The 12,056-nt window shown below is 35.4% G+C and overlaps 1 protein-coding gene across 1 annotated transcript in view; it reads right to left on the reverse strand.

Moving 5' to 3' along the window:
- Nucleotides 1–12,056, reverse strand: part of LOC123327764 (triadin) — a 101,112-nt gene that overhangs the window by 17,941 nt on the left and 71,115 nt on the right. The window contains exon 10 of the mRNA XM_044924439.2: nt 165–191. Within this exon, the coding sequence (XP_044780374.1) occupies nt 165–191 (27 nt within the window). The remainder of the gene's footprint in view (nt 1–164; nt 192–12,056) is intronic.

Raw genomic sequence — 12,056 nt, forward strand, 5'->3', positions numbered from 1 at the left:
AAAATTTCAGCATAGTAAATCCTCAAAAATACAAGATAACCAGCACATTATCTACACAAAATAGTTAAACCTTTGACTTTATGCAAAACACTCAACAATAGAATCAGAGGCTGAGTAAAGCATGCATTTAAGATTTTTTAATATTTGGCATGCACATAACATACGTGGAGACTTGGGCTTGACTTCTTTGCCTAGAAAAAGTTTAAAAATTATTAAAAACAGAGTAATTTCATTGTTATTGGATCAACATTGTGTATGACAGAATATCACATATTTGAAAATCAAACACTGTAGATCCCAACTATCTTTATTTATTGAAATTTTTATAGGAAATGTATTTTAATGTTCAAGGCAAGTTACTAATTGAAAAATCATTTAAAATAACAGCAGTTTAGTTTCATGGCACCATCAAAAGATACTTTTTTCACAAACTCTTGTACATAATGTTAACTGTTTAATCTAACGTTAAGGTAGAAGATATCATTTTATTTTGAAAAATTACTTTTAGCCTTTCATTACCCAAAATGAAAAATTCAAGACTACTGTTTTCATTTCCATTAACATTATAAATATGTTATTTGTTCCAGTATGATATATTATGAAGTGACTGCTGCTGAATCTGCAATTCTTGATGATCTAAAGTATACTATATGAATTTATTGCATATTGGATTCTTAGTGTAAGGGTTCTCAAATTTCTGAGAATCTTGAGAAACCAAGACAATGAGAGATCAGTGGTCAGATAATGTAAAGTGTTAGTTGCTGAGTCATGTCTGACTCTTTGTGACCCCCCCTGGACTGTAGCCCACCACGGTCTCTGCCCATAGAGTTCTCCAAGCAAGAATACTAGAGTGGGTAGCCATGCCCTTCTCCAGGGGATCTTCCTGACCCAGGTCTCCTGTGTTACAAGCAGATTCTTTGCTGTCTGAGCTACCAGGGAAGCACCAGAATAATGTAAAGTAGCAAGCTAAAGATACTAAAAAGAGATAGAAAAGAGATAAAGTCTGGAGAATTTGTGGAAGGCTCCCTCAAGTCTTCAGCAAGAACTGACCAGCATATGCACATAAGGAAACTACTCGAGGTAAAGGAAGAAATATAAATATTACTACTGCAGTCTATAGTAAGTGTTGAAGTTGGGTAGTGTCAGCCCATCAGCTTTGTTCGTTTTTTTTCAGTTTTGCTTTGGCGATTCTGGATTTTATTCTGATCCATGTAAATGCAACCCACTCAGTACTCTTGCCTGGAAAATCCCATGGACTGAGGAGCCTGGTAGGCAACAGTTCATGGGGTTGCAGGGTTGAACGTGTCTGAGCAACCTCACTTTCACTTTATGTAAACTTTAGAATTACTTAGTTAACATGCACAAAATAACTTGCTGAGATTTTAATGGAAATTGCACTGAATCTATAGATCAAGTTGGGAAGAACTGACATCTTGATACTGAATCATCCCCCCTACATTTTATAAAGGGACTATCTCACAATTTATGGAAACATTTCCATTTTTAAAATTTTTTTCTATCAGAGTTTTTTTCCCTCCATTTTTTTATTAGGGTTCAGCTATCTCTTCCTCAGAAAGCATTATCTGATATGGTTGCACAACTTTTCCCCTTTATGTGCCAACATTATGTTTTGGATATCATGATCATTGTTAAGCAAAATCTACTGTCTGAAACATTCATCTTCCTTCTTCATCTGGCTAAATCCTATTGATTATTCAGACCAGCTCTGGGGTCTGTGGTGAGACTGGCCACTCATTTCACTCTCCTCCTATGAGGATGGGCTGCCCAGGCTTGGGGAAGGGGAATGCAGGGAAGGTTGATCTATTTTTCCCATGCTCCTTAATGTATCTTTACTTATTTCTTTGCTTCATTCAGGTATTTTAATCCCTCAGAATCCTTGGCTCTTGTGAAGTTTTTTTCATGCACAGATAGTTGTTTGGATTGAAGTTTCTTGAGAGGAAATGAACATTAGAAATTCCTGTATCACCACCTTGCTAATGTCAGTCCTAAATATTCTTTAGCTCTTTTATGTCCCTACTTTCTTATCTTATACATTCAATTATGACAGTATATAATACCAGTTTAAAATATGATGATACTTCACAGGCAAACACACTTGCAGATATATGAATGAATAAAACGCAAGTAAATGTCTGTTTATACATGGTCTAAGCCTAAATATTTCCTAAGGTCCATATTTAGGCTGCAATAAACATAAGGACAAGTGCAGAATTATTTTTGGAGGAGCATTCTGTTAAGGCAGCAGTTTTCAAACAGTCACACCACCTGGGAATTTAAAAATGTAAATTCTTAGTCCCATCCCTGACCTTCAGAATCATAAGCTCTAGGGGTAGGCCAACCCATCAGGTGTATCTGACACATGTTGAAGTTTGAGAACCATTGTTTGATAACCATGACCACATTTGTTAATAGCATTCATTTAACAAAAACACTAGGGCTATTTTTTTTTTTTTTTACAATTCTGAATTCCAGCTAATGGTATATGTTATATTTCAGCAAACATAGTTTAATTAAAATCAGAGAAAGCCTTCAATAGACTGAGACATAAATGGGTAAGCTAAAAAAAGAACATGCTTATGTTGATTATAATGTGTCAACTTTTCAATATAGATGACAGCAATATTCTACTCAGATGTCTGTGATTGAGATCTGGAAAGTGTGATGTGAAATCAAATTCATATAAAACAAGAATATTTTGTTTTTACAAAGAAAACCAAATCATTGTAACTTTGATGTTCTCATGGAAGTAGTAATTGACTCCACATTCAAAGAATACATTTCAAATAGTAAGCAGCAATATAGTAAGTATATACAGACATAAATATATTTGTTCATTTTACTTATGGAGCTTTGAGATTTTTCTGTTTCTATTGTAGCTTTTATATTTTCTATATGATCTAAATATATTGAATTGTATTAAAAACAACATGTCAGTGAGTATTTCCCATTACTACCCTTACAATGCATATATTTAAAAGAATAAATGGTCATATTTCAACACATAAAAAAAAGAAAGTAAAAGGAAACAAATTAAGAGCCAACATAGTCTACAATATTAGACACATGAATGATAAAAGTCACAGCATTTTAAAATTATATACATAAAAGAAAAAATAGCCTATCTATATCTATACATAAAGGAATCTTGAAAGTAACATCTGACAAAATTAATAAGATTTTGACCTAGTACAATCAGAAGATATTTACTTTGTAGGACACTGGGACAGGTAGTGATAAGATATCTTTAGTGTTGGGTCTAATTCTCATTCAGACACTCATTTACTGTGGAACCTTGGCATGGCCATTTAATTTGTTTGGTTCTCCTTTTCCAAAAAGAAAATAAATGTAGAAAGTTAGATTAGATGATTTATAAGATACCATCCAGGTTTTAAAATAATATATTTACTTTAAATATGAATTTAAATCTAAATAGTAGATCACTTTTACTAGGAGACAGAGTTTAGATGGTCAACCTGAAATGTTGCAGCATTAACTCCTTTTAGGTTTATTGCTCTTTAGTAAGTCTGTTTACTCAATTCCTGATAGATCTTCTGCTGTGGAAGCACATTTGTAAGTATAAGGAAGATTAACAAACCTTGTTTTTAAGACCAGTGATTTTGTTTCAGATATATCTCTTACATAGCTATTTAGTACAGAACAGAAAATGGTTCTGTTATAGATATATATCTTAGCCCAAAAGAACTACGTAACAGGCACTTTGGCTTTTAAATTGACTTGGAGATTAATATCTAAACTTTGTGATGCTGCTGCTGCTAAGTCACTTCAGTTGTGTCCGACTCTGTGCGACCCCATAGACAGCAGACCACCAGGCTCCGCTGTCCCTGGGATTCTCCAGGCAAGAACACTGGAATGGGTTGCCATTTCCTTTTCCAATGCATGAAAGTGAAAAGTGAAAGTGAAGTCGCTGAGTTGTGTCTGACTCTTTGCGACCCCATGGACTCCAGCCTACCAGGCTCCTCCATCCATGGGATTTTCCAGGCAAGAGTACTGGAGTGGGGTGCCATTGCCTTCTCTGTATAAGGACTTTATATATGCCTGAATCAGTTCAAAGATTCTATTACATTTTACCAGAAGTCACTATTTAGCTACATGTTTCAATAAGTTTTTAAACTTTTAATTATCAAAATTAAAATGGAAAAGTATAAATGTTAAATATATAAAATACATTGCAAAACCCTAAAAGGAAATTTTCTCTTATTTGTATATGAACTTTTTCCTATAGAAGCAACTTATCAAATATACTGTGTAAAGTTACTTGGTTGAAACAATAACACAGTATTATTTATCACAAATATATCTTTAGAGATTTAATGAAAACAGAGAATTAGCATTATTTATGTAGTGTTGGAAATCAGGAAAACAAATTACAATTAAGGCTTTTAAAAAAAGCTTTTAGTTTTCTAGAAACCATTTGGTAAGCAAGAATTGCCTTTAACACTTGAAACTAAATTTCCAGAATAATTTTATTTCATAATAGAGAGAAATGCATTATGGAATACAAGAAGTAAAATATTGTTCATGGCATTCTTTAAAAGTAGTATATTGATATAGTGTTTGGAAAGGTCTTTAAGGTCTACTGTGGTTATGTACTTTCATGGATACATGAATCCAGAGAAATTTATATACAGAAACACTTTTTTTTCCCCCCAGCTTCATTGGCTTTGCATTGTTCTAAGTCTTCTAGGCACCAATTAATTCGTTAAACTTCTTGAAGCTGCACTAATAAAGTTCTATGGACTCTTTTCAGTTATTCAAGCATCCTACCTCTGACAATTCTGTTCTCACAATGCCTCCTAAATAGTTTATATTTTGCCTCAAATGTGTGGTGATGGACCCTTTGAGTCCTACTTCTTAATGTTCAAAAGAGATTAAAGTGATGTTGATGAAACTATTTAGCAGCAAATGTTTTGTTTGCACCAAGAGCAGGTATGAGAGATTAGAGGAAGTTGGAGAAGGAAATGGTAACCCACTCCAGTGTTCTTCCCTGGAGAATCCCATGGGTGGAGGAGCCTGGTAGGCTAGAGCCCACGGGGTCACAAAGGGTCAGACATGACTGAGCGACTTCACTTTCACTTTCAAGAGAAAAGCAATATAAAGAAAGTTAACAGAAGTAATAGAATCATTTTGAAGTCTTTTTTACTGTAGAACTTAATATAGTGGTGATATCACACCATAAATATCACACCATAATTATTCAACTATTCAATCATTCATTCAGCAAGTGTTGAGCCAGCATTTAGTACATGTTAAGCACATCAGTCCCCCAAGAATACTTAGCCTATAGAACTTACCTGTTAATTGAAATAGAATTATTATGAAAGTGTTTAATTCTGGTGAAAGTCATAGAAATTAGATTTGGTTGAAATGCCATGCTGGGTTCATCTCATTCAAAGGGCATAGAAAATTGTATCAATTCTAGATATGACACCTATCCTTTGAAAGGTTGGAGAAAAATATAAAGAAATAAATGGACTTATTCCACTACTGACCCACCTAGCTAACTTTCTAAAGAAAAATGTATATATCAACAGGAAATTCAAACTTAATAAATTAAAAAATGAATCATGATCTATTATTCTCTCCTGTAACCTAGTTCTCTATCTTTGTAAATGGTACCACATTCCACCAACAATTTCATCCAGGAAGCTAGGAGTCACCCAGTATTCTCCATGCTCTGCCATCCTTATTTAGTTGTTCAGAGTCCTGTTCCTTCCATTCGATAAACATATCTTGAGTGTAATTCCACTTGTTTATTTCCTCCTCAGTTTGTGCCTCCGTTATAGCCTCAAATATATCCTTTTCATCCTCCAGTTTTCTTTTCATCTGATGTCCTTCCCCCCCTCTTGCCACCTTTCACCATACCATGCTCATTTATTAAGACAGCTCAGCTCTTTTCTCCCTCACAAAACATTTCTTGACCTCTTTTCATGGTGGGTTAAATGCTCCTAATCTGTACCAAGTAAAACAGGAGAGTGAAAAAGTTGGCTTAAAGCTCAACATTCAGAAAACGAAGATCATGGCATCTGGTCCCATCACTTCATGGGAAATAGATGGGGAAACAGTGGAAACAGTGTCAGACTTTATTGTTTGGGGCTCCAAAATCACTACAGATGGTGACTGCAGCCATGAAATTAAAAGACGCTTACTCCTTGGAAGAAAAGTTATGACCAACCTAGATAGCATATTGAAAAGCAGAGACATTACTTTGCCAACAAAGGTCCGGCTAGTCAAGGCTATGGTTTTTCCAATGGTCATGTATGGATGTCAGAGTTGGACTGTGAAGAAAGCTGAGCACCAAAGAATTGATGCTTTTGAACTGTGCTGTTGGAGAAGACTCTTGAGAGTCCCTTGGACTGCAAGGAGATCCAACCAGTCCATTCTGAAGGAGATCAGCCCTGGGATTTCTTTGGAAGGAATGATGCTAAAGCTGAAACTCCAGTACTTTGGCCACCTCATGCGAAGAGTTGACTCATTGGAAAAGACTCTGATGCTGGGAGGGATTGGGGGCAGGAGGAGAAGGGGACGACAGAGGATGAGATGGCTGGATGGCATCACTGACTCGATGGATGTGAGTGTGAGTGAACTCCGGGAGTTGGTGATGGACAGGGAGGCCTGGCGTGCTGCGATTCATGGGGTCGCAAAGAGTCGGACACGACTGAGCGACTGAACTGAACTGAATCTGTACTCTATGTATCCAGTGTAAACCATCACTCCTTGCATTGTGATTATTTGCAATGCTTGTGTGTGCTGTGCGTGCTGTCACTTCATTCATGTCCAACTCTGCAACGCTATGGACTGTAGACTTCCAGGCTCCTCTGTCCCTAGGATTCTCCAGGAAAGAATACTGGAGTGTGTTGCCATGCTCTCTTTTAGGGGATCTTCCCTACCCAGTCTTATTATTTGTAATGCTTAGTAATTATTTACTCATTTGTCTTTCCCAGATAAACTATGAGATTCACTAGGCAAGGACTGAAACTCTCACTTTAGTGTCCTTTACACTTGTTTATTATCTCATATAGTCCACAATAATTATGTTTAATGAACAAGGGATTATTAAATCCTGTATCAGTGGAGGGTTGCTCTCTTGAGTAATACACACACTAAACACATTCCCACTGATGACCCATTGAAGATGCTGCTAAAATATTTGGCAAGGGTTTACAAAAAATGGAGTTCTTTAACTCTGTGACCCTGCAATAAAACATATTATCAAAACAGAAATCTTCCATTTTTTTCTGTACATAGGATATTTTTCAAATTGTATTATGATCACCTTGCTTTAGGATACATGAAAAAACATGTGAAAGTCTGTGCAAGGAATTTCTTATTAATGTGATTATTTCATCTAAAAAAAGGAAAAAATGTACTATGTTTAGGTGTGACTGTTGTGTAGTTTGGGCCTGGAATATAGAATGCACTGAAGAGCATTTTAGATTGATTAGCACCACCTGGCACAAGCATGTTTTAATTATTATTTAGTGAACTATATTACTTTGCCAACAAGGGCCCATATAGTCAAAGCTATGGTTTTTCCAGTAGTCATGTACAGATGTGAAAGTTGGACCATAAAGAGAGCTGAGCTTCGAAGAGTTGATGCTTTTGAACTGTGGTGTTGGAGAAGACTCTTGAAAGTCCCTTGGACTGCAAGGAGATCCAACCAGCCATCCTAAAGGAAATCAGTCTTGAATATTCATTGGAAGGACTGGTGCTGAAGCTGAAATTATAATACTTTGGCCACCTGATGCGAAGAACTGACTCATTTGAAAAGACCCTGATGCTGGGAGGGATTGAAGGAGGGAGGAGAAGGGGACGACAGAGGATAAGATGGTTGGATGGTATCACCGACTCGATAGACATGAGTTGGAGTAAGTTCTGGGAGTTGGTAGGAGAAGGCAATGGCACCCCACTCCAGTACTCCTGCCTGGAAAATCCCATGGATGGAGGAGCCTGGTAGGCTGCAGTCCATGGGGTCGCTGAGGGTCGGACATGACTTGAGTGACTTCACTTTCACTTTTCACTTTCATGCATTGGAGAAGGAAATGGCAACCTGTTCCAGTGTTCTTGCCTGGAGAATCCCAGGGACGGGGGAGCTTAGTGGGCTACCGTCTATGGGGTCACACAGAGTCGGACACGACTGAAGTGACTTAGTAGCAGCAGCAGTAGCTGGGAGTTGGTGATGGGCAGGGAGACCTGGCGTGCTGCAGTCCATGGGGTCGCAAAGAGTCGGACATGACTGAGAGACTGAACTGAACTGAACTGAAACTATATTACCCTCAACACCCTTTCGTTACATCCTGATACTTTAAGTGGGTTTTAGGGGAAAAAGTAAGACAGTAAGAAATGAGCCTCCATTATGAGGTAAGCTCAGTGAGATTCCATCCTTAGTTTAAAGATCAGGGCGTTGATTAGGGCATGGTTTAGGGGTGGAGGGTTTGTGAGGAGAACACATTAAAATGTTTGAATTTGGATAGACCTGTTTAAAGTTGGCAGGCATGGCCTCAAAGGAACCATTATTTTTGCCATGTTAGTTATTTGTCGTATCAATTTCAGTTCCAGAGCTCTAGAATATTATATTCTGAAACCAGGGATGTGAGAATAGAAGAGACAGTAGTTAATATTATTTCATTTTAACTATACCCACATAAATAGTCTCATTTTCCTTTCTTAAGATGTTTTGGATCAAAAAGAGATTGAGGATAGGCTCAATTAATTAATAAAACTAGTATACTTTAGAATAGCAAAGAAGATATAAACTAAGCAATATATTAACATGAGGGAAAACTGAATTTTTTGTAAATTTTATAATATTCTATCAGAGTAACTCACAAATTAGCCTGGAGTTAGAAATCTTTCTAATCGAGTTGACTTCTTAACAGGCAAGTGTTTAAAAAGCTCTTGAGTTTTTTTTTTTTTTAATTTAGAAAAACAGATCATCAATTTCCTCTGGGGCAACTAATAGAGTCTTCATTAGTGAATTGCTTTTGCCACCCTTAAAGCTCTCAATTCAAATCTCATTACTAACGCCTTCCCCAATTAGTTTTTGGAGTGGGTTGAAATTGGGAAGGACAATTTTCAGTGAAAATTTTACATAAAGGGCAAAAAGAGCACTTCTTTATTACCATAAATTACAGAAAGAAGAAAATCTTTCTGAAGAAAACATAAAAACTAAAAATTATGTCTTTTTAAGGAGTTTAAAATATGTACCATTGAAGAAATATCTCTAAAGAAGATGAAATATCTAATTAGTGGTGCTTTGTTTACACTAATACATAAGTAGAGTTTAGTAATTTTAAATGAAGCCATCATTGTTCCTTTTTGTCTTGATAGAAAGCCCTTTCCTAGGATTCATGGAGCATGAATCTTTCAACCAGCTGAGAAAAATCGTACCTGTCACAGATTGATTCAGAAGTGACTAATGGGGCTGTGCTTGGTTGACTGAATTGGCTAAGACATATTTCATCTCCCAATCTCTAGAAGATACATTTCACCAGAAAAACTTAAGACTACAGTACTCAAGTCATTATTATAAATGAAAAAGAGAAGATTTTAATACAGAAGTGGTCAACATCCAAAGGTCAAACAGGAAAATGGTTATATCGTTTTTCCACAAAATAAAAATTGCTTATCTGAAAGCCAATCACTTAAAAAATCTCAGATTTTTAAAAGACTATCAAATTTTAATTCTGGAAAATTGTCTCATGTATTTATTAGCATAATTTATAGCTAACACTAAATGTTAGCTAACTAAATGTTTATAGGTGCCCAGACCCAGGCTAAGCATTTTCAATAAAATACTGTAACATTTAGAGTAACCCTCATGAACTCACTTTCTCATTTTAACAAATTAGGAGACAGGCTTCCAGGTCCATTTGACTGAACAACTAAACTCTTACTACATTTGTTCATTCAAAATATTTACTGTATTTCTTACTATGTGCTAGAACTATTTCAGACACATGTACGAATGAAATAAACCAAGAAAGTCCTGCCCTAAGGAACATAGAGTCTACTACCCCAATTTGTTATCAGTTAGTATCATCCACATTTATCTAACAATAGGTGTACCACCACTCTTAACTTTTTTTTCCACCACTACCCCCATCATCTCTATTTATATTTTACTGAGAATAGAATGGTAATACTGTATTTGAGGCTTGAAATTTGGCAGAAAACGATTATGTTGAATTGACCAAAAAGTTTGTTCAGGTTTGGCCAACCTAATTTATCTGTGATGTGTTGGCAAAAGGAAGGTAAACTATATTTTATGTTACTTTGAAGTCAAATAGGACAACTTGTGAAATTGTAAGTAATTTGCTCACTGCCACAGAAATCAAGTTGAATATATGAGTGTGGTCATCATTAATACGTTGAAAGAAGCTAGGTCATCCCACCTGTGAATTTTGTAACCTGGGATTTCACTTCATTTTTATTCTGGTACATTGCCTGTAACTGGAGCAAAATAATGAAACCTAAGTCACAAAATTTTATAGAACTGATTATATTATGCATGTATATGATTAAATCCTCTTGATTTTTTAATTAAGTGTTCCACCAATATTGGTTATTTTTCCATTTTTCAGGATTTGGATTAGCTGGCATTCAATAAATGTCCTTGAACTTACATGGTAAAAATTATTTCAATTTTCTTGATTTCTTTGTGGTAATAATCCCTTTCAGAATATTATAATGACTGACAACTCATACCTACTGACAACTCAATAAATATTAGTTTACAGTAGGAACAATGGTTGACCTACTGCATTTGCATGGTTATCTGTAGGGCTATTTAAGAAGTATTTATCACTAATGCCACTTATCAGTGATTAGTTAAGTTTCCATGTCTGCGTAATTTTAATGCTTTTTTTTTAACCTGAAAGAATATTATTGCCTCCTCCCCCAAGAATTTACAGTAGAATTTTTTGTCTTCTTGATGTGGGAAAAAATAAAAGGACATTTTGAGATAGCAATGCCTGGGTATAAATTTATTTTGTGTTAGCATATCTTCATTGTTCTAACTGTAACACATTATTTCTAGTCTTTCTCATTTAGTTTTTCTTCTTTTTAAAAATCAATGTTGTCACTACTTAAAAAAAATTGTATTAGCTTTGATCTACTGCACTATGGTAAATTTTAAAAGATACTGAAATATATTTATATTACATTATGATAGACATAAATTAATACAGTAACCAACTGGAACTAAGCTCTTTAAAAGATATAGGCCAGAGATACTTTGATAACTGATAGATATAAGGACATCCTGTTTTCTTTGACTGAGTCATTCACCCACTGTATCAATATCTTAGCCAGCTGGTAAAATAAGAAGACTGCTTACCCTTGACATTCATGTCCTTCAAGCAAAATTTAAATTTATTTATTTATTATTATTATTTATTTATTATTAAGTTTATTTATTTATTTTAAGCTCAAATGAATGCGCATGTACAAGCAGTGCCCATTTGCCTGTGCGTTGTTGGGAGAAAGGAATGATTGACTATTTAGTCACTTCCTGGATGACCTAAGCCAACCAGTGCTCAGAAAGCGTGAGGCCCTTGTTGCTAGTTAGAAAGAAACCATTCAAAAACACATATGCACTTTGCATAAGCTAAGTTTATGGAGAGAAGACTGATGTATTTCTTGGAGATAAGGGCAATCATAGATGCCTATGAATTCTATAATAGTCTTTCTCAAATTTTAATGTGCATACTAATAACTTCAGGGACTTGCTAAAAATCCAAATTCTTATCCAGCAGTTATTGATGGGACCTAAGATTCTACATTTCAGCAACCAGGTGATGCTGATGTTATTTTGTGAACCATCCTTGGAATATCAAGGGTATAGATGATAATCATGGTTTTTTTTTTGCTTTCATAGCTGTTGAAGGCACTTTCACATACATTATATCACGTGATTTAACAATAAGTCTGTTAGATTTGCATAGAATATATTGTTGATGAGAACTCTATTTAATAAGCTATGTTTTTTTTTTTTTCTGGAAGTCACATACGGATGT

The sequence above is a fragment of the Bubalus bubalis genome, chromosome 10 (genome assembly GCF_019923935.1).
Source record: "Bubalus bubalis isolate 160015118507 breed Murrah chromosome 10, NDDB_SH_1, whole genome shotgun sequence".
In the NCBI taxonomy this organism is placed as follows: Eukaryota; Metazoa; Chordata; class Mammalia; order Artiodactyla; family Bovidae; genus Bubalus; species Bubalus bubalis.